Source organism: Camponotus floridanus, unplaced genomic scaffold, assembly GCF_003227725.1.
Source record: "Camponotus floridanus strain SB8 unplaced genomic scaffold, Cflo_v7.5 scaffold5, whole genome shotgun sequence".
Classification (NCBI taxonomy): domain Eukaryota; kingdom Metazoa; phylum Arthropoda; class Insecta; order Hymenoptera; family Formicidae; genus Camponotus; species Camponotus floridanus.
In genome coordinates, this window is record NW_020229658.1 from 4,061,973 (window position 1) to 4,089,523 (window position 27,551).

A 27,551-nucleotide genomic window follows, 5' to 3' on the forward strand; every position below is an offset into this window, starting at 1 on the left:
GGTTGAGATTTCACTGTGCAAGTTTCTCTTTTGCAAAATTTACGTAATAATAATAATTAATAACAAATGCGACAAACAATCTTTATATTATGTACCATAAATGTCAATCGAGTTTAAAATCTGATACGATGTTCATTTAAATATAATTTGATTAACATTATTAAATTCATTTCCTATATGTGAAATATTCTCGACAGTCTTTATCATTATACATATATTTTACTGTAACGTATTATTCATAAATTCGCGTACATGTATCTTTTTTCCTTTTTTCGCTCCCGTCCTTCACTGAATTTCACTGTCAACTTTTCACTTTGTAAGCGCGTTTAATTTCCATATTTTCTCGCATTTTTAAATGTCACTTTCAGTTCACAAAATAATTTGCAACGACGTCTTGCTTCGTGTTACACCGCGTTTATCGCGTTACATTGTTTATCGTTGACATGCGAATCGATCATCGCTTGATTCTATCGTGCAGACGATGACCCGATCGAAAGCTCGACGAGAATTTATATGGAACTTTACGCGAGATATCGCTCATTTATAAACGCTGAACACGTCGCGCCATAATCGTAAATTGGCGGATAATACTTTCGTGGACGAGCGCTGCCATAAAACACTCGTATGTTGTAACCTAACGTGTATACGACACATAAGCGCCTCGAACTTCGAGCGTTAAAAAATTAATGCGTTACTTCCGTTGCAAATGCCGTTTCCGATAGTATTATTTGGCACGTCATATGTGAAAAGTGTTGGCTCATCACATTATTCGTTATAATTAATGGGACAATCTGTTTTGCGTACACGAATTTGTTAAAAATTTAGAAATTAATATATAAACTAATTCAAACATTAATTTTGTAATTTTGTAATAGAATTAATTTTAGATACTAATGCGTGCTAGTACTTATTATATTTATATATATCGATCAAAATTTTTAAATAAAACTCCAATTCAAAAATAAAAATCCAATTTGTAAATCACTTGAGCGACGAGTAACTTCCATAAATTACTCGTCGGATTAAGACCTTAATAAATCTTTGAGAGATCTCTATGATCACTAGCGCGTTGATCACAGTTTATCGCCGAGTTTCCATCCGAATCAGTTACATGTTTCAGGCTGGACCGCGAACTAATTAATTCCAACGTACCGGCGCGTAAACCTGGATTCATAGTCCGTGGAGAGGATGCATAAATTCGAGTAGAGTGGCGGTAAACCTCTCCCCATCCCCCTTTCTCGTTTCGAGGACTGTACGTACTTGTCCGAACTTTGATGATTATAAAACAGGCTTATAGGAGGCTCCCGTTCTGAAATGTAGTTTTCGGATACTTTATTGATGTGAAAGTCTATCAAGCGTTGATGTTTTCAGACATGATGAAGATCATTTTCACACGCATGTAAAAAACGAAACTGTCCCCTTAGGATTACGAAAAGAATATCATAAGATATCAATTAAATTGTAATACAATTTAAGAAGATGATGTAAATTGTAAATTGAAGGAAAACTATAATTTAAATTAAATAATAAACATTTTAGCAAAATAATAGTTAATTTGCAAGCTGTATTACATTACACATGAATGCATGTAAAATATACTTTAATGGCCTTTTAATTTTGCATATAATATATATGTATATGTTTGATATAGTTTTATATTTTGCTCGACAACTGATTGCGCATATTATGCAAACCGCATTAGTTTACAAAGAATCGTAGCATTTCCATAATAAATATTCTCTTGTCAACGTTTTAAAAATTCACTTCCGCTGTTCTCAAATTAGATTTTTATGGCATTAAATTTCAAAATATCAAAATACGAGTCATTAAAATTTCGCATATTTTTGATAGAAAAACATTTTATTTTATTTCTGTGACAATAAAGCTTCAATTTATTTTACAGAAATTTTTAGCAGATGTTTTACGTCTACTTTAATGCTACAGGTTTGAAATTTAATGCAGGTTCCTTGTAAACTCAGAATTTCACGCCGCAAATTCCCGCGCGTAATAGCTGTAACGCCGTTGCGAACCGGAGCGGCTTTGGCGGCGCGAAGTGTCCTTCGATAGCCTCGAGGACCCGGGACCGATCCTCCTTCGTCCTGGTCCGTTCGAGCGGAACTGATATCCACCCTTGAAATCAGCTTCGTAACGAAATACCACGTGGCTGCAGGCAAGCACGTAGGGTTACCTCGCAGATAGTCGAGCTTCGGGAAACGGAAGGGACGGAGGGCGTCGACTCACCTTCGAGAGCGGAGCACCCTTCGCGAAAGGGTGAAGTATATCGAGATTCGTGCGATCGATGGAATTTCTCCAGCATGTCGGGGGAGCCGTTTTATTTCCGGTCGCTTGATCAGCACCGGTCTTTTCGCGAAACTATTACACGGCAGGGCAAGAAATGACAAGAGAATACCGGGGAGACTGACGGGGAGAGTGTCGGGTGGTCGGAGGACAAAAAAGGCGCGTCTGTTTTTTGTACCTGTGTGTCGTGAGCGGCAGGAGCGTTCCCGCATGCAAAAGATAGGACGTGCACCGCAATCTGAACGAAATCTCCAAACCCAATTTCCTGGACAGACAGACAGACAGACGAACGGACCGGCGCGGTATTGCGCGAACAAACTGTGGATTGTACCAACGACATCGATCTGGGTGCACCGGGGCCGGATGCGACTTTAATAATGCATCGCCGTGACTTTGCGCGGAAGAACGCGTGCGGTGTCTTATCGGTCGGTATACGTTCGAGTTCGCTTAAATCACGCGCCAACATAAAATGTGCCGCAAATCGTAGATAAGAATAATTGAAAAGTTTTCTTTGGAAGAATTTAATAATATTCTGTAGGCAGTTTTCTCTCCTCTTGTTTCCATCAATATACGTTCAATTGTATTCATGAAAATGTTATTTCGTGAAAATAGATTTTTCGAAAAACATGATACATTATACTATATATATAATATTATAATCAATCTTTATTATGATGTAAATAATTAATTAAAGTACTAAGAATAGTGTAAGATTAAACAATAAAATTTTGGAACGTTATAATTTAAGTAAATAATTCATGAATACGGGCGAGAAAATATGACAAATAACAAAAAGTACAAGAATCGAAATATAAAATTAACAATGAGAAAATATGAATTACTGTTGCGTTAATTCGCAAAATGTTGGATTAACAAAAATTGCAAAATGTTAAAAGTCAGATAAGTGGGATCCATATCCCATGTATGATTTTTAATAAAGCAACTTGTTTGCCTCCAACAACAGTTGCCTAAATGCTCGACTGTTTGTTCGATGTGAGCGATATTCGATTTCACGAGAGGCTAACAAATATCTTCTCACGTATTTGGATACATGCATTTCTCCGTTATCATGTTACCTGGTATCCATTGTGGCTCGAATATCGTAATTAAATGTCACATACTCAACATTTTAAAGCGAAGTGACCCTTCATCATTTGCTCATTTTTTTACGTTTACGATGATAATTGATTCGTGTGGAATTGATATTAAATCTTTGCATAAAAAATTTATATATTCATATATTAAAATAATCATAACTGGAAAAAAAACTCAATAAATGTTCCAATTAAATTCGAAATGCATTACACAACTTACATAATCTTGTGAGAATAATCAATTATATATATTACTTGTCTTGTTATATTTTTATATTAATTATGTCGTGTTATATTAATCATGATATTAAAAGAAAATAATATAATTGATAGAAGCATTACAAATTAATATATACCTACAACTATTTTAGTAAAGACAATTTTCTTGTATAATAATTTTATCCAATACGCAGCAAATTACGGCTCGTTCAATGACCGTGAGTCACAGTAATTTTAGACTTGACGTTCACTTGGCAGAAACTGTCTATCAGATAATTTTGATGAGTGCATTATTCGACGAGAGAGCGAAGCTAATTCATTATACAGTATTAACCTATTGAAGCGAATTTACTGGGCGCTTAAGTGATGAGAAAGCTTTATCTTTAGTCGCCAAATGTAATCTACTGTCTCTCCAATTGACAGATTCCAAAACTAATTCAATTTTACAATAATTAATGCATTTATTATTAATTACACTAATGCCCGCATGATTGAAAAGTTATATCTGCGATTATCGTTACTAAGTGAATAATACGATTATAATTTCACTAAAACACATATTTTAAGATATTAATGAAAAATATATTGAAATGGAAAAAAGAAAAATCTTTTCGCCTTTTTCTTACATATCTTAGAAAATGCGATTTTCATATAATGCATTGTTGAATTTCGAACAATTTTTATCGATTTATTATATTTTGATTATTTAACATTTAATTCAATTTAAAATCCTATCACACACAGATCTTAATAGAAAAGAAATTTAATTAAAATTTTTGTACATTATCTAGGTAAAAGTCATGCTGAGGGTATCACCTGGAGATGGAGGCAGCTTCTTTAATGCGGATAAACGGAAGAAGCAAGTTACCTTAGTGGATCCAGCGTCCGGTCAATCTTCATCGGCAGAAGATCGACGACCTACTGTGGCAGCGCCGAAAATGTTCGCATTCGACGCTATCTTTACCGAGGAAGATTCCCAGGTATATAATTATAAATACAGAGACATATATATGTATTTATTAATTAAATATGATTATTTAATAAATATCAAAGATTCAGATTATTAGGTACATTAAATAATCTTTTTTGATAGGGCATCTTTTATATAAATCGCAATAAAAAAAACATATATATATATATTTGCGAAGAATATATAACTTGGGTCCAATATTACTTTACAAAATATTTGTCAAGTTTCAATATTAGCTCTTTTATACAAATGCAGAGTACAAGTACAACTTTCATAAGTTTTTCATTCTATGCTCCATCCAGCACACATGTAAAAATTTATTTATCTGAAATACTACTCTGTAGTCGGATTAAGTCGGCAGCGAATGCGACTTAATTTCTGTCCCGTTAACGTTTTAAATTTCGAATGGCACTCGAGCGCGGCGTAGCGAACAAAGCGGCACTTATAACGAGCATGTTTAAAGTCGCTCGATAGTCGGGAAAATCTGAACACGTGCGCAAGAGAGAGAGAGACAGATTTCGAGTCAATGACGTTTTCGTTAGCCAGCTGTTTCTCAGGAGTAGCGAGTAGGAACTGCTCTCAATGGAGGGTGGTTGCTACTTCGTACTTGAAGACGCTCTTCTTTCACTCGGTCCGTTCTCACTCCGGAAAATCCTCCCCCTCCTCCTTCGATTGATTCTTAAAGGGCCGCTAGGCCGGCTCGATTCTTCGAGATTCATGAGAAGAAGAGAGCGGACCAAAGAAAAGACTCGAAAAAGTTTACAAAGAATAAAAGAAAGATAGACAGTCAGGCTAAAGAAAGAGAACCGAGAGAGAAAGAAGAGGAGAGTCCTAGTACGTGCTCCGACGAGATCTTACGTCCGTAGTAGAAACGTAAGAGGCGTCCCTGACGGGCGCATAACTAAACTAATTTCCCGACCTCTAAACTCCACCTCCAACAGGAAAATCCATCCCTCCGGGCAAATGTTGCTCTTTGCCTGTGACTTCCTCGGTTGCTACCAAGCAAGCAGAGTCCTGCCGGCAGCATCCTCGGGACAGTTTATCGTGTTAGCATATAAGCGGAATATTTTTCTATATTCTTTTTCATCTTGCGAAATCCACCAACATTCCATAAAATACATTTTTTTTAAGCAGTAAGATTTATAATCTCATAAAATATATTTCTAAGTGAGAGTTGATTTGATTTGCATAAAATATATTTTCTCTCATGTACATGCGAATAAAATATATTTTTTCTTAAATATATGAGAGTATATTATATATGGATAAATTAATAATTCAGTATTAAAGTTCACTAAATTTTTGACTGATCTCCTCTGGATTAATTTGCCAATCGTCGTTATCGATGCTTCTGAAAATTATTATCGAAGCTTTCTCTGCATGTCAATGATTCCAATAAATTGTATTATACGACCTTGATGGATGGCATCGCCGGAGCAAATATCACTAGAGATCGTAAACCACACCGCAATATGATGTTATATACACATATTGAGATATTTCGGTACTCCTGAGGGACATTATTGAGCGTCTGATTCAAATGAGCCCGGAGCTACTGGATATTCCAGAATCCCTATCTCGCTCTTCGCTTTGACAGCGCATCTCTCGCTCTCTTTCTCTGATACTCTATCTCTTCATTCCTCTAACTATATACCTTAATCCAGAGAGACTATCTCGCCTACACTTTCTCCTCTTCGCTTCTTCGTCTATTCCTCTTCCTCTCTTTCTCTTTAGCATATCTCTTTCGCTTTGACAATGTTTAGAAGGACCATAGAAACCAATCGATTGATTCGATCAAATGTTCGTCGGCCACGGCGATTGTCATTGAAGGACACAATAGGCCTTTTCTCCTCCCTTCTTCCCTCTGTCCCGACTCTTTTTTTCTCCCTTCGCGATTCATCGAACCGGCTGTGGACCAGCTGGACTTCTAGGGGTGAGCTCGATAGGATAAAAGAGCCGAATTCGAAAGAGCGAGTCCCAGCGTCCAGCGCGACTTTTCGTCCTTTCCGATTGGCCGTCAAACACACTCTCGCTTGAATATTTTAAAGACTACTGGGGCCGGCCGCGCGCGCCATTCTAGCGGGCAACCTACAATCGTTCATCATCAAACCAGCGATCTCTTTGACGTTTTTATGGAATCGCGAGAATCGATGGCGCCGATCTCCGCCCTTCGAAAGTCCTGTTATCCCGTTATCAGACTTTGCCCATGATTGCGATCGTAACAATGAATTTTTCTTTTTGATGCCAATAAACGTAACGCAACGATAACTACACAATAAGAATGAATCGAAATAAAATCTTCATATCAGTTTCCGTGCGCATTATTTCAATATAACAGAAAATTGTAATTTTCGTAGCTTTTCGCGTAGCATGATAAAAAAATTCAATAATACAAAAGCTGGATTTTATAGAAAATTTTTCTAAAGTGTTTCATTCAATAATTCATATATAGAAGTAGATACAAATATACGATCTTTTTATATATCATTCTTCTACTGACAAGTGAAATAATCGTGATAGCAGATGCATATTTATCGACAGCGTCCACTCGTTGATGACGATAATTTTAGCGGTGACATAATCCGCTTGATACGCTATATTTGCGCATTACATCGACCGATATCTGCATAAATACACCCTGCGAACATATGACGTCCATATATATTTGAGCTCCAAGTTAACAAGGATATCTGCTAAAGAAAATACGATTAATCGAAATTGCAGTTGCACTTCTGTTTGCAAAGAGCAAAGAAGCCACAAGCGCAATTTATATTATTAACATTTTAACCAGTCAAATAAAGTCTATAATGATACCGCAAATTTTATTGATAGATTATTTGATAAAGTCCAGTAAACTTTGATAAAGCTCTAGATTGATTTAAAAGTCGTTACAAGTCTATTTCAAATGGAAAGAAAGTATAGGAAATACGCGAGAAGCCGATGTCGAAAAACGTATATCAGATAATCAAGTTTATCTCTTCGAGCAAGAAATAATAGGAAGATACAGGAGGAAGAAGCGAGAATCCTTTTGAGGACCGTTCTCGAGCGCAATTTGTGCGAAACTTTCTTTTCACGTATTCAATCACGCGGCTAGCGAGTCTAGCGAACAATTTATTGGAAACAATATACAGCGAAACAGGAAACTCAGCCTGCGTTTCCACGATACAAGTGATATTATATTTTTTAAAACAAATTTTCAAAGCGAGTTTATTTATTTTTTTTTTACGAAATGTAGGTGTTCGAAAAGCTCTTTTTGAATATTCTAATAAAGGTATTTCAATTAACATTTAAGACGCGTAGTGTTCAAACTTATTTCTATACTTGTAAATTTAAATATTTTTTCTTTGTATGTCACTTCGTCCTGGCGTCTTTATATACATTTAGTTTAATTGAAATAAATTTCTCATAAATAAATAAATATATATATATATATATATATATATATAATATCTATTTATTAATTATAAAATTAAATTAAATGATTACTGATAAAATATACGATTAAAAAGTTATAATTACTATTCTAAGCATTTCTTAAAATATCGAAAGAAAAATTAAACATTTAGCAACTTGAATTTGTGCATGCGTTAGGATATTTAATAAAGTATATAATTCATTTCCGATGCCATAAGACAAGTAACGACATAGATGTAAAATCTAGTGGAAACTGAGTCTACTACTCGAGTGTTAACAATGAGCTGCCAATAAGCAGGCCCTGCGCGAACGAAACCCGGCCGCGAATCAATCGACATCCATCTCAATTATGCGCGTCATACGCGCAAACAGCCACGCATTCGGCACGCACATATGCAACCGTGTGCGTGCTTTGCCGACAATTCCAAGCCGGTCAGAGACTCGACCAGGACAATGCATCCCAACCAGAATAATTCACCGCGGCCATTATAGGCCGCGGCAGGACAAGGGCTTTATTATTGACTTACGACTAATAGTCACGCTGTGGATTACGCACGCGTGTGTTCGTATGCGCGTCCATGTGTGTACGCAGCACACACAGCCGATGTGTATGCACGTCACCGATCTATTGCTCATTTGCCAGGGTATGCTGATTGAACGAGGCGACCGGGAGACCTATGAGCCCGCGATATCTTGCTTCCTGACTCTCGTGGGAATTCGGTTGCCCCGAAAATAAATCGCCAGTTGGGTGTCGAATCTTTCAAATTTTTGCAATTTTGTTCTTGGAATTGGAAATATATTAATTTAACGCGAAGGGTGTGTTTTATTTTTCAAAAATAAATTACAAAAATATGTATTCTACGCATCTGCTCTGTGCAAATACATCGATTCAAATATTTTCCTATATAAATATATTGTCAAATTTATTTTTATTAATATAAGAAAATTTTAACTTAAGAATTTGTTCTTGTTTATCTGCATTGATAGTTCAATAGTTGTAAACCATGCATAAATTCGTACAGATCGTTGTAATAATAATTGAATTGACTGGTTGTCTCTAAAATGCACTCCTCACGGAGATATTGTGTATCGTCGAATAAGCATGATCGGCGTAGGGCTCGTCACTGCCGTTCTCGAGCAAATGCATGGTAATCTATAAACCAATCATACGGCCCTGTGGCCAAGGTATCCTGCCCTCAGCTGCGTCTGCGCTCCTTGCCTCTTGGCCCATTCTGTCCGGCCAGATATCCGTCGTATCCTCTCGAATGACGTATTTCCATATTACAGCGGGATTAATTTACGCTGTAGCGCGACCGGGTGTTAAGTAAAGCTGATGAAGTTTGACAGGTGTCAGCCGAAGACGAGCGAATAGTCATTGCACTTCGTTGCACCTGGCTGCATCTACAGACGCTCGTGATAGACTATGGTTTACTTTCATTCTTGCGGAATAAACTTGGTTATGACGTGAATCGAATAATGATGTATGAAATTGAAGTTTCCGAAACAATAATCACGCTTAAATTATCTTTTACACAAACTGTGTGAAATGCGTTTCGCATCTTTTCACCTTAAAATCGATTTGGAATAATTGAGTTTCACAATCAATAAAAATTTAATGGTCCTACCTGTTTGATAATTAAATCACAAATTCGATTAAAATATAAAGAAAATATCATGCAATTATATAGATAAAAATAGATTTAATAGATTATCAGTAATAAGACCGATTTCTCGCAGAATCGAATATCATCGATAGAATAAATAACAAAACAAATATTGAGATTCGACAGATAAAGAGAAATGCGATAGAGGTCTCACAGTTTCGATTTTGCATCGCTCAGACAGACACTGGGATTTCGCGAATGCTTTTTTGATCCGCCAAGCCACTCCCGCCCGCGCAGGGGTTAGAGGGCGAGGGCAGGGGGTGAATTCGGTAAACCGGGGGATAACGCTAGGAAAAGGGACAGAGGGGGAGGAAGGGGCAACACTCGTTTGCTCCCCAGGCACCAATGACGCCAATCTCCCGTGTAAATCGCGACATATTTCACGACATCGCGCGGCGGAAGGGCGCTCGTGCGCGAGCCGGTTCTGTCACCCTTTCTCACCCTCTGTTCTCGCCCGCCCCCTGCCCCCTGCCCCCTGCCCGTTCCTCTGCAGCGCACCATTCTGCGGATCCGTCGGAGGTGGATGAAAAGTTTTCCGAGTTGTTATCCCCGGAGTTATCGCGCCACGCGCCGATGACGAGTCGAAAATTCCACGATGTAAATGCGATCGCTATTCGTTTTGCGGACCGTCGACCGGATTCCGCTTATTTGCGCAGCCGGGCTTCTTTCGAATTTATCAGCCACAGTTTCTCAAACTGCTGCGGGATTCCGTCAACATCGAGGAAATTTTTATGCACACGTGTTCGTGCGCGGCTCATTATCAATGATTGCACTCAGCATGAAGTTCGCAAATTTTTAATGCCTTGCACCGCAACAGGGCAAAATTGCATCATTTTATCGCGCGGTGTCTCTTTCTATCAAATCAAATGCAGTTCGATTATTCATTGACTAGCAAATACGTTGAACTCTCGCGAGGTTAACTTAGTGCTTATATGTCTCTATTGCCAGCGGAAATTATTTATAAACGAATAAGTTAAAATGAATCACGGTATGTCGAGCGGAAAGCACGTGTATCGCAATGCAATTTTTGGAATTACCGGCTCGTAAATTCCGACGAGAGTATTTCCTGCAAGCGTGTGTTTCGCACATTCTGTGCTTCCCGTCCTCCCGTGCCTCGCCTACGATTACTAACCGCTTCTGTCTCGTCGTTCGTATACGAGGGCGAAAAGCATCCCCTCAGGGCTGTTTGTTTTTGATACGGTTTTCATCGAACAGCGTCATCGCGATAGATGTTGGTGCATCTACAGACTATGCCTTGCTTATAAAAAACAATTTGTCTTGCATATCCTTGTTAACGAAACTCACATATTGTAATAATTTCATGTGTTTTTATTTTATCGTATATTTAAAATGTTCTCAAATTTATTTCTGTAATTCTAATGAAATTTTTTAATTACTTCATCAATTTATTAAATTATTATATACATGTATATAAAAATGCTAATATATTAAAAAGCTGCTATTTTTGGTGAAGCATTATATGAAAAAAAAATCACAGACGCAACGCAAGAGAAAACTTGCCGCGATTGTCAAAAATCGACATACATGATTGGCGCGATTGTTAAAAGTCTGATGACGCTGACAATGGATGATCTAGCCTCGCCGTTATAAAAATGCTGATCGCGTCTTTTTTTCCATTGATAGCAAAATTTCTGTTCAGCACGTTTTTCCCATTTTAACGTTCATGATCGCACCGAAGGAGAAGATTACGTGACTCGCGTTTGTTATTGCGTGAATTGAACGATCCAAACAAACAAGCGATGATATAATTACCTGCTATCCGAAAAAGCGCAATGCTTAATAGCGCATATATTTAATTTTCGTCGAACGAGTAGTCTGGAAAAAAGCATTTTCCGTACTGAATATTAAAATAGTAACTGAATGAAATCACATTTGGGAAAGAGCGGAGACTTGAACGCGACATAAAATTCAAATTTAGTACAATTTGCGCATTTTACATCGTAAGTAAATATTAATTCTAGGATTATTGTGCGCTTTCTGGGCATTGCGTGTCTTTAACGAGGTCTCTTTCGCGCGTTGCTTCTATAGTTATATTAATATTGATACATCAGCAGCATCGTACGGAAATTTGCATAAGAACGTCGTCATAGTGCATAAACGCGTCGACCAATGAAACGCCCGACGTAAGCCGCTGTATTGTATTGCAAAGCTTACCGGGAGCCTCATTGGTCGGAGACGCTTATACGCTATGCTCTTATGTAAATTTGCCTGCAATAGGCTTTAGTTTACGCTTTTACAAAAGCACAAATAGCAATTCTCTTGCAAAGATGTTCGAATCAAGGAGCAAGCTTTCCTTATCAAAGATGTTGATTCATTTTTTCTCTAAATTTAATTACTTTTTGTGTAATTTTTAAGTTCTATATCGAAATGGAATTTCTTAATTAAGATATTAAAAAAGAGGATGCAGCATTAATTTATATTTGTTATAACATTATTAAAAATCTTTAAAAACTTAAAATAACTAAAATTATTTTAAATTAATAAAATGTAGATATTTATTATCTACATATTAATCGTCATATGAAAAAATGCCGAGAAATTTAATCTAAAGAGAAAGAAGATCTTTATACATCCTCTTATCATCGATGAAACTGTTTCAAATACATTTGAAAAATTGGAAGAACAGGGACGAACCGTGAAAGTGTCGGCGCTTGTAAGTCGACTAATGTCCAAAGCGACGTTACCTTGATTCGCCCCGAGACATTGCCGTCGAGACATCTGGAAAACTTGCGAATTAAGAGATTCGTCGGCGACGCGAACAGAGGGGAGATCATTCGATTATTTCCAGCCATTAAGAGAACCCCTCCTCGCTCGTCCCACTCCAACGTTACGAGGGTGAAACGTTTCTCGTAGCTTCTTTCCGAACTTTCGACATGAGTTTTACATTTCGCGTCTGGAGAAGGATGAAGAGGCATCGGAATGACGATAAGGGAGAGGCGTGTGTAGATGGCGAGATCGAAAGCGGGAGAGCGACCTCCGACGTGGATTCTTCTTCGCAAGCGGAAGGTACTCTTGCGAGAGTGGTACATTCGACCCTCGACGAGTACGATTGGTATTCCGGTCCGGTGCACCAATATTGCGTTACCGAAACGCGTCGCGCAAACTGAATTTAAACGACTACGAGCGCGACGACACGATGCCGCTTGTAAGTCACACCGCGGTGAGTGTCTTTTAATTCATACCACCCTCGCTCGAAATAAACATCTTGAGATGAGCGCGATTGAGACGTCACGTCCGCGTCGGCCGATTCCTTTCAATTGGCGAGGGTTACCGGAATTATAAAAAGCTCTTGATGAGCAACGGGAAAATTATTTTTCGAGAGAGCTATCAATTCTATGTAAATTAAAGCATAATTATTATAGATATTACTACCGACAAGATAAATTTTTTCATTCAATTACGTTACCTCGACTTTTATTTTAACCTCCGCATAACGCATGGAAAAAAATACGTTCAAAAAATATTCACAAGAGACAATATACACAAAGGACCGGCCAAACAATTAACTAATTTTTATCCAGTCCTATTTCCGGTTATACTCTCCGCGTATCAATTCTGCGAATTTCGATTATTAAAAGAACATCAAAGCGGAAGTGAATTGCTATTGTTACTCATTTTTAACCGGCGGAAATCTGAGCGAGAGAGTTAAACAGCATTACGTGCGGGTGTCTGGCCCGAGGGCGGACATCACAGGGAGGGTGGTCTCTCGCCGGTGAAAATTTTCAAAGGCTCGACATCGATGGGCTCTCGCTCGCGCGCATCAGAAGCGTGGAAGAACCCTTTCCGCAATTTCTCCGGTCGCACGGGCGCGGAATCAAGTGTTTGAGATTATGATGGTGGCTCCGGTCACGTATTTCATTAACCGTCATGTCGACAGTTCGGGGAGTTCAAGGACGAGATTTCTGGCGACGGAGGGTATCTACGAAATGTATTTGCTTTACGTTACATCCCTCGAGATGATCCCGTTATAATTATGAATATCGTTGTTGTTGCCATTGTAAGTATCGGATATACTATGGTCAACTCTGGTTTGATTCGTTCAATTGATTTCGTATAATTTCGAGTGAAAATATTTTTCCTAATATTTGCATATCTTCTACTTGTCAATTGTATAATTTCAATATTACGTCAACATTTTGTGGAACGAAAAGAATTAAAAGTGTAGAAAATAAAAGAAGATTATATATATATAATTTTATATATATATATATATATATATAATTTTCTTTTTATTTATATATATATAACTTTATACTTTTATATAATAACTTTTTACTTTTATATATATATATATATATATATATATATCGCGATTAAAATAATTAATTTGATATATGAGTTCGTTAACTATTACGTCAACATATTGCAAAACTCAAAGTAAATATGACGATCTCATAAATAAATATGATTAACGGGGTTCCATTTAATTGGCGTGCGATCACTCGCGTATAAATTAACGAGCAATTCCCTCTTAGATAATAAATTCCTTTATCGAGACGCGGCGAAAGAAGCGTTTCTCTGTTCGCGAATCAAGAAGTCAATGTAAATCTGCGGTGGTATCGGCAGACTCGTTTGCGGCTACACGCTGTGCCGCCCCTTTGAAACGAGCAGCGACAGATTGGTATTACCATATTGGGAAAGGGACTAGACTCCTTATTTCCCTATCCTTTTGCCGCCGCGGGAAAGAAAAAAAACGAGAAAGTGGAAAGAGCGGTCGGTCCCTCTTTCTCCTTTTCCTTCCGACGTTTCTCTTCTTACTTCGATTCTCCACTTCGATCGTCTTTCCGGTGCGGTTCTCTTCGTCCCCTTTCTTATCCCCGATACACTACTCCTTCCCCTGGCGCTTTCTTTTTTCACGAGATTCAGCATCCCTTTTTCCATCTCGGGCTCATCCGATTCTCGTCCACGAAGATTTCAATCTTGTTTGGTCGAGGCATCGACACGTCCTCATCTTCCTCTCGATTTTCTCCGCAAACTGCGAGAAATCCCCCTTCCCTCTCATAACACATATTTTTCCATCTCTTTCGCCCTTCTAGCCTTCGTTTATTGAGCCATGTCGAAGTGAAAAAAAGACAGTCGTCTAGAGACATCCTATCATCGATCGCACGCGATACATCAGCCACAGATTCGGCATTGAAGATTTTCGGCAGGTTTCGCAAGAGATTCGTAAAACGCACTTCTTTTTCTCGAACGAATTCTTCGATTTTCGCGTCTTGCCTTCTGTCTTACTCTTTATTCTCCTCATTGATACTTGAAATATCGAATAGGCGATTGAACGTCATCCAAGAATCGAATCTTTTTAAAGAGTAGTTCGGACTGGTCTTGAGCGTTATTTGGCGATCCAGGAAAAGTCTTTTCCAGTCTATGAATACATTAGAAGCAAACAAAGGGCCGTCTCCTATAATCCCGCGACCCTCTTTTCCCTCTTTTCCTACCTCTTCTCTATCTCTCCTCACTTTTCACTCTGGAGATGTTACACGCGTTTATTAAACCCGGTCCGCCAACACGCTTTCTTAAGCACTTTACGAGAGCCCGGATGAGGCTCTTCTACTCGCTGTCCTGCAGAGGCTTGACGTTTCGCCCCTTTCCATTCTCTCGTCGTGGTATTATTGCGAAGCAGATGCAATTAAAATCGCGTCCGTTTAATTGCCTTAAAGCTATATCGAGGTACAAAACGCGAGATACGAAATTTAATAATTATCGGTACGAATTTAGTATGTCTATCGTGCGAAAAAGATTAAAAAATATTGTAATCAATTTTAATAATTGCGATCGTAAAATATGTATAATAATGTATAAATATGTATGTGTTTCTTTTCAGACTGAGATCTGTTCGAGCGCTCTTACGGATGTAATTCACGCGGTCATCAATGGAACAGACGGTTGTCTGTTTTGTTTTGGACATGCTGGCTTAGGTAAGTTAAAAAAATCTTTCAAGTGATATAAAAATCTTCTAAGTGATGAAGTAACTATTAATTGATAAATCACAAGCTTGCTTGCATAATTCAGAATCCTTGCGAACTATTTATTCAACAATGATATCAATTTTTTACAGCTAAATTTTTATTATTTATGTAAGACGGTCATACTGGTTCGCATATTCTCTTTGAATCGAGAAATAAATCTTCCAGAATATCAATAATATTATATATATATATATATATATATATATATATACATACAGGGTGTCCTAGTTATCTTCCGTCATCTTTCAAAGACAGATTCCTGGGATCATTTGAAGACGATTTTTCCTCAGCGAAAATTTCAATGAAAGCCATCATTTTTTGCATGTTTCCAATTTTTGTCATCATATATCTTTGCAATTAAGTCTTAAATTAAAACTCAACTAAAGTAAACTCTATTTAAAATAATCAAAGAATGTGGTTTTGTTAATATTTTATTTCTACAAAGCTTAGTTTACGAAAAACTCCTTATTTCCAATTACTTATAATTCGAAAATTATTAGTGCCGCGACATTTTCGTTGAGGAAAAATCATCTTTAGATGATCCCAGGAATCTGTCTTTGAAAGATGACGGAAGATAACTAAGACACCCTGTATATATATATATATATATATATATATATATATATATATAAATGAACACACACACACATCTACACACACACACACACACACAAATTCTCGCGATATTTTTCTCAAGAGCGGATATGTATATATCTGCTCTTAAGAGAAATGTCGCGAAAATTTTTTCCTTTATTCCTTATTCTTTATTTATTTAAGTGTTCTCTTTCTTTTGTTCATTTTTCCTTGTTCTGCTGCTGCGAGAAACGCGTCGATAGAAGCGCAGAGTTGTTTTACATTTTAAGTAGTGATATCGAGTTTGCATGCAAATGCACGATTATGCGTGAAAGGTACACAGAAGGGAGGATGTTCTCGGGTGGTAATGTCGGTATGGAAAAAGAGTGAGAAAAGGGAAGAAAGTAGAGACAGGAGAAACGACAATGAGGAACAGTGAGGTGAGACCGGAAGGAATGGCGGAAGGAATGGCGATAATGTATGCCACTGGGACACTCTCTTTCTCGCACTTTTCAAATTTTAATGCAGCATTAGAGAGTCCCTTCGCGTCATTGCATGCTTTCTAAGCCAAAGCAACTTTTAGAATTTAAAAGTAATGTTTTATTTTATGTTTTATTTATATTTTATAATGTTTTATTTCCTTGCAAAATGAAAAAAAAACATGCATAAAAAACATTCTAAAGTATTATTAAACTCTAATTTATATTCTAAAATATTATTAATCTTGAAATATATGTGTACATATATTTTCAACAAAAATAATTAATTTTACGAGTAACAAATAATTTATAAACTGCTTACTTGACAATGTTATTTCGTTGTCGCCTGATACTTTTCCAGGTCTTCCAGTTCCTTTTTTCAATTCTTGTTTCTTCATAGCACTCACACAATATTCACTCGCGAAAACGCGATTAATTACGATCAGCATAATCACTTTTCACCGACGTTGATTACACGACAAGCACTTTATTATATTGCGACGAAGAACAACGCAAAATACAATTCGTTTGACACTTGAAGGTTATATGACCAAATTTATCGCGATAATATTCTATTACATAACGAATTATAATCGAATAAATTTCGCAAAATACATATGTCTTGACAAATAAAATAATACAGACAATTAATTAAAACGCGATTGATATTAAAATACAGAATTAATAAATACGATCATATTTATATGCGTTTAAATTTCATCGCGATACTCGACTTGAAGTTGGTCCATTATGTAGAACGTAACTTAACCGAAAAACATATCACATTGATACTGCGCGATACTACGTGAATCGAATTAATGTTTAATTAAGACGCGACGAATCGACAAAATACACAAATTTTAATATTACACAAATATACGAAATACACGTATCATTAATAAATAGTCGATATATGCATCACGTTCTATCATTAACTGAAATAACCGTCGCGACGATATTTTAACATGTTAATTATTATGAAAATTAATCGTGCGTGCTGATCGTAATATTAGTAGTTTTGTAGTAATATTACGAGCAATATTGCCTTTTGAAAATTTACGCGATGTGAAAGTTAATGGAACGATACACGGAGCGACTCGCCTGTTCGAAGCTCACTGCGCGAATGACAACAGATCGACCGCGCGTTTCAATGCCAATACACGTCATAGGTCGCGCAAAAATAAAGGCTGAAAAGACCTGTGATAGTCAGTATATACATATATTCAAAGCATACTACTGGTGTTTACATGTAATTGTTGTCATATACGTGGCAAGATTCGAGCGAAAAGAAACTATACAAATTTTTTATAAATCTTCTATTATTCTTCGAAACGCGATTAATTTTTCGTAATCATTACAATTAGTACAATTATTTATCTAATTAATTAATTCTTGGTAAATGACTTATAAGAATAATATCGCGGTTATTTCATTTAAATAATGAAAAAGTATAATATCAGTCAAATATATTATTTATTAATAATATATAGTTCGCGAAATTTATGTACTGTTAAATATTAATTGTGTATTTTCTATCCATATATTGCTTAATTAATTATTAAATCGTCTCGTTAATATTGCACAATCAAAATAAAGATGCTGATGTCATTTTTGGTTATTAACAACAAAATTTTGCAAGTATATTAAAGATCGACTTCGAGCCGAGTTTTCTAATTCGCATGAAAATTTAATTTTTGTATGAATTTAGTATGATTAGAATGATAATCCGTCGGTGAATTTTCTTTTTTTCATTAAATCGTCCAAAGAATGTTCATTAAAATATTTTTAATATTGATTATAATTGGAATAAAGTTTTGATAAAACGCGATAGACGTCTATTCTCACAGTCGGAACCAATTAAACTTCATGGAATGATATTTCGTGGAATAATATTTCCGCACTGAGTTTCTTGTATACATTTCTCACTGGAAGATTTTTTTTCATATTTGATAGAGAAACATGTAAAAATTCATATAATTTAAATACGATAAATAAGATTAAACATGGGAAATTGCATTACTACAAAAATTCAGTTGTTTTCATGTGTAAGTTATTATATGATTATATAATTATATTCTCTCTAAAGTATCGAGTTTTTTTTAAAAATATTCTTTCTAAATAGTTATCCCTAAAGAAAATAAAATGTCACTGTCCATAAAGGAAAATTACAATTTTAAAATTGGTTTCAGAATCAAATAAACTCTTACAGTTTTTTTTAAAGCGCGGTCCTTCAGTCCGCTTCCGTAGTTCCTGAACTGATATGGTTTCATAATTCATGGCGCGTTGAGAAATCTTCGGCCTTCAACGTCGAAGTTCGCGCAATCGAGCAGGATTTCTTGCGGCGTACGAAAAGGGAATCGATAAAGTCGAAAATAAAAGGAAGCGCGTCGAAGAGATAAGAGAGTCCAACGACCGTAGACAAAGAACCACGCAAAAAGAAGCCGAACGAATTCACGCAGTGTCTTCCCTCTCTCTTCCTAAAATACTTCAGGCAAGTCCGCGAGCAAACTGCTTTTGATCATCTCTACACGAACATTTCTTTCTCTCTCTTTCTTTCTCTCTCCCATTCCTTTCTTGTCCTTTTCAGCTTTTCGCTCTTTCCCTTTTTCATTCCTTTTTCTATATCCCGATTTTCCCTCAACTTTTTATATCTCATCTCCTCATCCTTCGAGGCGAAAAAGAAGACGAGGAAGAAGGACCGACCGCAATTAGAATAGTAGATGGATAAGAAAAGCAAAATGCAAATTAGGGAAAAAAACAGAATCTGCGAAAAAAAGAATACATACAAGAGGCAAAGACAACCTAAATTAAACTGGTAACTTAAAAATGTTCAGAATATATTTTTTATTTCGCACGCGCGATGCATCGATGCAACCAATTGTATTTGTGCATCTGTCATCCGCGGTCTGAAAAATCGCATGCAAAGTGCTCCTGGAGGTGACGTAAGGATGACAGAGAATAAGCGATACAATGTCGAAAAAAAGAAGAACGAGGGAATGAGAGAAAGAGAAGAGGAAAGGGGGGAGGGAAAGGGAGGGAGAGAGAGATTCGCGCTCTCAAAGCAACGGGACTTGTTTCTTGCGAAGGGACAGAGGACGAGTAGAGAGTTGTAGTGCATATAGATACTGCGACGACAATGGGCCCGTTTGTACTTTGTAGCGCGTTCCTAATTACCCCTGCGCGGCGGACACCTCGTCGAACCCTTTGAGATCGCGGAAGGACCGTGAAAGTGGATTATGCAACAACGAGGGGAAGAAGCACGCGTGCTTGGTGCACCGAAACTTCTCTCTCATCCCTTTCTCAAAAACGGTGCTTTGACAATGATAACCTTAGTAAGCGATTCAGTCAAAGGAACCACGCTTCTCTCGGTTCTATTTTACATAACCGCGGAAGGATTTATTCAGTTCTTGCTAATTTTGCGTACATAAATTCGTAGTAGCGCTGTGAAATAACATGTATACATACGTATGGAAATTAAATCTCTTTTATTTACAATAAATTAATTATGTAGAATGTACCGGCAATCGGAACACGAGGCGAAATGGAGATGATTTCTTATGCAAATTTAAAATAGAGAATAAATTCTCTTTCATCACAGATTTCACTTTCGAGTAAATCATTTCACTATTTCTGGACGAAAATATGTGAACATTATAATAAACACGCAATTTGATATTTTTTTCATATAACAAGGTACTCGTGTGGAATTTTAATTATCACTTTCATTCGTTTCAAAAGTATCCCTATAAAAGAGCGTCGGTACCGCTCGTCTGAGAATGCAGCGGCTATCGTTCTGTTTTTCTGCTTCATCGTCAGTGGCCCCGCGAATCTCGCGGCGGCATAGCGCGAATTCTTGCGGAATTTTTGCGGTTCGACCTTCGTTCGAATCTTTCCGACGAAGCGCGAATTCTCCGAAGTGGAATCAGCCATTGAGAAAAGTTCTCGAGATGCGGTCCCTTACCGATGAGATGGCCCGACCCTCTCTTCCGCCGTGCTTCTAATTAAATAACAACATAATTCACCGTCCTACATTAAGACAATTAAATAACGTTTAAGATTCAACGGCGGCTGCTGCTTTTCCATTATTCCGCCGTTGCCGACGGGGCCTCCCTTCGCCTGGATCTTACGCCTTTCGCTTCAATCTCTCGTCCTTCCGTATCGTAATCCCCCTGCCATAAGTCGTCTCCGTTTTCTTCGGACTATTTTATGATTTTAATAAGAGCTCTTTTATTTCTCTATCAATAGAAGAGCGTTTGAGCCTGGTTTTCAATTTCGCCGAAACTTTCGCGCCGAAAGTTTGGCAAAATATGCGCCATTATCGCAATTCGTGCTCTGAAACCGCTATTAAATATACAACTGGTCCTTTTTTCCCGAAATTATATTCCGTTACTGTTGCTAATAAATTAATTTTAATAATATTTATTTTACGCCGTTTAACCAAGAAGCAGAATAATCGATCGATAGTTTCATCGCTCTACTTTCGCATAATCCTCGGTTGTCATTCTAGCCGTTACATTGTCGTTCACTAAATAGTAAACAAATTAAACGGCTCGTTCAGATCCGACCGCAAATCTGGTATCGCAATTATTGCACCCATCCAACTTGCATGCCAGCTATGTATATATACGGGATTTTCGAACTCGTTCATGTGAATTGATTCGTCGTGACACGTGAGGGGGAAAATCGTGATTATGCCAATCAACAATGAAGTTTGTCTATGCATCGGTTGCACAGCCGGCATCGGTTACGAGCGTTTTTAATATGATCCCTACGGCAATAAGTCCGTCAGTCTGGCAAGAATCATTCAAAATATTAACTTTAATGTCATTTTTTATTTATCATTATTTTTCTTGACCAAAAAAAAACGAATATCCAATTGTTATGACATTATCTTTAAGTATTTTGTTTCCATAATTTTTAATTAGAACATTATCTTTAAGTATTTTGTTTTCATAATTTTTAATTAGAAAATCATATTAATTGTAAATATAGAAAAAAATATTTAGAAACTATATATATATCGGAAAATATTTAAATCACACACATGAGTTTCATGGAACAAACAGTTAAGCAGCCAGTAAAACTATAATTATAATTAATTCAAGTAGCGATGAATTTTTATCTATGTCATTTGCATTTACATTGCACATTTAAACGCTAAACATTTTTACTCTCTCTGACGTAATCTCACGTTCACATTCGCTCGTAATCAGCAAGCATTTTCTCGCAATGTTTAACACAATTTCTCTTTTAATCTTATTCAGGCAAGTCTCACACTATGTTGGGAACTCCGGAAGCTGGTCATACACTCGGCGCAATTCCTTGCGCCATTGCGTGGCTCTTCCGAGGAATTTCTGAACAACGACAAAGAACCGGTGCTAGATTTAGCGTCAGGGTAAGCTGCGTAGAATTGACCACCGGTCAGCAACAATTGAGAGACCTGCTTGCAGCGCACGCAAACGGTAAGTAATCTTCCAATTAGTTGCAAAGTATCCTCGCGTGAATGAGCATAAACTTCTTGTTCACATTTCTTCGTTCTTTAATTAAAGTTATCCATTTAGCATCAATCTATTACAAATGAAGTATATTTATTCGATAGGACTAAATTACAAATTCGTTTTTACTAAAAATGAGTTAGAAATTCCTATCACTTATAAGAAATTACCAAGAAATAAATTAATTATTTTTTTAATTAATAAAATAAATTAATAAAATAATTTTTTTAATTAATAAAATAAAATAAATTAATTAAAATAATTAATTAAATTAAATTTTTTGATCGATTCTTAATTCAACACAGAAAACTAGATATACATAAAATTATAAAAAGGCTCTGTAAAAACTATGAACCAAAAATTAGATAATATAGCAGAATAGGCTGCATTCATGCGTATTTATTAATCATCATTCGATTTAACATTATTTGATAAACATATGCGTTTTGTATCATTAATGGATTTTTTATTTGGTTAATTCGTGCAACTTTAATTTGTAATCGAAGAAATTTGTCTTAATTATTAAAGCCATTCCCTTTTCTAAAAGACGAGCTGAGAAATGCAAGAGTCTCTTTCACAGAGAGAACCTAATCTACTTCAACATTCAAACGCGGAACTATCTCGAGCGTTTCCACTTTCTCATGAGAGAGGATTCGGCATTTCTCGCAATTAATTCGATGTTTCAAACAATGCAGCTAGATATAATTGTTTAGATTAATTAATGCCGGCAAACAGAAGGGCAGCAATGGTAGGTGAATTGTATGTCGTCGCCAGCAATGCTGTATTATATGCGTGATAACTCCACTGATTTTCAGATCATGGTTTCTAATCGCATCTAAGCTCACGACGAGCCTCACGTAATCAGGATTAATATGCGTCGCAACAAATACAATTATGGATTAATTTAATTCGATTGTAATGTAATGTCGAAATATTTAAGGCAAATTCTGAAGATTTAATCCACTAAAAATATTATGAATATTGTATAAGATTGCACAAGTTGTGTTTTACATTATACATATACATAATACTTATTAGTACTTTTTGATACGATTTATGAGACGAAAAAACAAATAAGAAAATAAATATTCCGTTATTTCGTCCTCTGAAGGATCGTTAGGAGAATGGGTCAAGAACATCCCCACGATAATACGAACATTTCATAGCTATGATCGAGTTTAAAGACAAAGCGCGGACCGGAGCCACGTCGCGTATGGAATTCTGCACGGAAATTGCAATAGCTCGCACGTTCCATTTGTCTGATACGCACACTCATCCGGCTTGATCTCCGACGTCTCCGAATCGACGAAAACCGGTCGTCTACCCGATGCTCGAAAGTATGGAACGTCGAAATTGTCCTCTCTCGACCAAGAATGATGCGCGGAGAATTCCACGGTAATATTTAGGAAGTAGAACGAGACTTGGTATTGGCTGCAATTTGATTTCGTCTTCACGGACGACCAAGTAGACTTGGTCCGTAAAATTGAGAGACAGGATTATTTCCTTCTTCTATTTCATGTTGACCGCTGCCCCCCTTTTTCCTTCAACGACTCCCTCTCTATTACTTTTGTTATCTGTCCCTTTTTGTGTCATCTCGAAGAATCATCAAGGACTCGCTGGACTAATAAAGAGTCGTTTCTTTGGAGGGTGGACTGCTATAGTGCACTTGTGGGAATGATCGTCAAGGACATTGCCCTGAAAATTAACGGAGCTGTCCGCTCTAGAATATATTCACCTTCTTGCTCCAGAAATGAGATATATAAATTTGCGCAATATTTCTTTGATGTCGGACATTATACGAGTTGTAATTTAATTTAATGAACACGTAAAATTCAAATAAATCTTTGTAAACTTCCATTTTCTATTCTTTTTCTTCTGCTATACCTGAATAACTGTATAAAAAATTATACTTCAATAACTGTGTAAAATAACTGTGTAAAATAACTAAAAGTAAAAATTGTAAAAATTAGAGTGTCAAAAAATATGCCAACAAAATTTCTAATTTATTAATTACACAAATAAAATTTTTTCCAAATTTATAAATATTACTCAATTCATATAAATATTAATATATTCTCAATGTGTCTATGATTTAAATTTTCATAGGTTTTGAAATTGCAAATTCAGAAATTTGCCACATAGTTTCGAATATGTATGCTAAAATCGAATTTTCTGCCATGTTGCGAGACACTCCTGGGGATTTTGCATTCACGGAAATTAAGACGTTTATTAGTATAACCGAATCTTCTTTGAGTATGTGCGATGCGCACATTTTGTGAAACTCACTTGGACGAATCGTTTGAATGCTAGCTTAACGATCGCACCAAGCAGCTTTCCGCTTTCTCCGAGCTACGGACTAATTAAAATGCGATGGAATTAATTTTCCAGCTTATTAAATAATTAACTCGTATCTATAGAGAACTATCTTGACTTCGTAAATCTATCCTTCCCCTTTCGCCCTTCCTTCTCTTTCTTTTCCTCTTTCTTCCTTCGCATCTTATTTCAACCGAAGCTCAGTGGCGTAACGAATTTTTAGTCTACTAGAAAGTCTACTGAAAAAATTTACAGAGCTCTTTAGCTGTACATCTCTGATAAAAAATTATTTTGCCCTTCAATTCGAGTTTTACAATTATTTTAAATAGTATTATGATAATGCATAAAAATTGAACATAAAATACATGTAGATAAACAGTTCTAATCTTTCATTCTTTTCTCTTATGTGCACATTTTTATTTTTGTTCTATCTTACCTTTTCTTATCTTGTTTGTCTGATTTTTCTTTTTTTCTCTATCTTTCTTGTAGCTTTTTCTACTTCTTTTTAGTTTGCAAGGACATTAGTTACGCCACTGCTCAGGATGCTGCAACCAGCGCGTTTTGCGCTCAAGATTTAAGTCGAGTATAGCAGCACCCTCCAAGAGTTCGCGTTTTCCCCAGGAAACTTGATAATCCCGCCCGGTAATTATTTAAAGTTTTCGACGTCTGGATCTTACGCGGGTACCTCTGACGTAAGGGGGAAGAGTGTCTCCGAACGAAGGTTTACCTTTGTTATTTCTAACTGTATGCAGTGGAATATTTAATTAACGCCCTAATGCAATAATTGAGGCAACTTGCGGTGGAATATTTAACACTTAACCGAGCTTAAAACTAGAAGAGTTACTTCTTCATACCGGCTGTTAATAAATGAATGCATTCATGAATGAGTAACTTGATTTTCTGTCGATTTATATATTGACTATTAAACACACACACATATATATATATATATATATATATATATATATTATCTAAATAAAGCCTTCAATATAATTGCAATATGCATACTCATCATTAATATTAAAGGTGTCAGAGCTCTTTTTTCCATTAGCACACATATAAATTATTAATGTGTAAATTATGAGTTACTAAAAGCGTATTTACTATAGTTTATTGTATTTAATATGAATTTATATTAAATTTTAGACTGTCATTAAAAAAAATTATTACACAAAAATCATCGTACGTGATTATTATTGCAGAGAATCCTTTCAAAAAATATTTATAAATTACTGAAGTTTCATCGACATCTCTGATTATTTCATAACGTGATTATTTCATGATATTCGGCAGTTATATAGCACCAAATTTACAATAACATTGTAGAAGAGGTAATTTATATATAATATAACAATAAATATGTATCAATTGACGGTGCATAATGCTATACTAAAAAAAAAACCGTGAATATGCATCCGCATAAATATATTATAAGTCGATATTAATCCGTGTTATATATATATATATATATATATATATATATATATATATATATATATATATATATATATATATAAGTTGTTGATCGAAATAAACCAGAATTTCCGAGTAGAAAAGTGATAGACAAAATGATTGAGAGTTGCCATTTAAATAATTTATCATTATATTAAAATATACAACCGAAATATCAATTCAATATCATTGATGATAAGCTTTTGCCAAATATATAATGCATTTCTTGTCCATAATCTTAAATTGATAAATCAATTTAAGACTTTAAAATAAAAATGAAGAATAAAAATAAATTATTACATATAGTTAAATACATTATAATTCGTTATATATCGTGTTTCCACGTAATATTTTTAATACGTATCTTTTATTCTTTATTTCTTAAATACTTAATGTCATTGTTATTAATAGTGACGTGTCTTTTAATTTATGTAAAAATATTAATTTTAATTTGACTTAATAGAAATTATTAAAGATGCTTCTTTTTACAAGCTTTCATTTTTTTCAATGAAAATACTATCAATATTCGTTTATTCGAAAATTGAAAGAGATAGACTTTGAATCACCTTATACAGATCCTCGTGTAGTGAACAGAGGATTTTATCCAATCGTATTCATTTTAATCGGGCGTCATGCATATCAACGAACGGAGTGGCAAGCAAAAGAAGAGAATCGAGGATATTTTCCGCCGGTTTCCATCCGTTCGTGGTGAGAGAAAGCTTACGATAATTCTCACCACCCGTTACTGTTTTATATTTTTCTCACGTATCGGTCTCGCGAAGATAAGAACGAAAGTAGAGAATAATAGTGAGGAAACAAAACGTCGAAACGCCACGTCGGCAGTTTTTAATGTGTATGGCATACAAGTGAAACGAATAAAAAAAAGTGCAAAAAATTTGCGGATTGAAAGAAAGGAAGAAAGATGGAATAGAAAATGCGACGCAAGAGAAGATTGCTACACGTTCTGTATCGTCACTTTCGTATTTTTTTGATTGCATACCGAATAACAGATTCTCTCTTTTATATCGTAGGTAAAAAATCACTATTCAATTGAATATAAAATCGATTTATTTTAGATAAAGAAACAAAATGATCTGTTTACTCTGTTGATAAGGTTAAATTTATAAAGTTCGTTTTAGAGAATTCGAAAATAACTATTAATGTACATAAATATTAATTGGTATCACATTAAATAATAAGTGATATCAATTTAATAAAATAAAAGATAAACAAAATTAAAGGCTCTCGAAATTAACAAATTAAAATAAAATATAGTAAGAGGCCATAAAGAGCCAACGCAGTTGTAAGGCGTTTTTTAAAAATTATCCATGAAAACGATCACATTAAACGATCGTTTAATGTGATCGTTTTCATGGATAATTTTTAAAAAACGCCTTACAACTGCATTGACTCTTTATGACCTCTTACTATATTTTATTTTAATTTAATAAAATTTCATATTTTATGAAAAATGATTAAAAATATATTTCAAACATTAAAAGTTGTTTCTGTTTCGTAATTTTATTGTTACATATTATTGCTTTTATAAATATAAAATTTAATTACTTTGTATATTTTTATATTTTACATCAC

At 35.7% G+C, this 27,551-nt stretch overlaps 1 protein-coding gene across 4 annotated transcripts in view; it reads left to right on the forward strand.

The window, feature by feature from the left end:
- The window catches only part of LOC105258023, a 328,244-nt gene that overhangs the window by 285,415 nt on the left and 15,278 nt on the right, over nt 1-27,551 (forward strand). For all 4 annotated transcript variants that reach the window (XR_003123324.1, XR_002192862.2, XM_020029615.2 and 1 more), the window contains exons 8-10: nt 4,403-4,591; nt 15,502-15,595; nt 21,963-22,160. Coding sequence is in view for 2 of the 4 variants with exons in the window: in XM_020029615.2 (XP_019885174.2) it covers nt 4,403-4,591; nt 15,502-15,595; nt 21,963-22,160 (481 nt within the window). In the remaining 2 variants the exon portion in view is untranslated. The remainder of the gene's footprint in view (nt 1-4,402; nt 4,592-15,501; nt 15,596-21,962; nt 22,161-27,551) is intronic.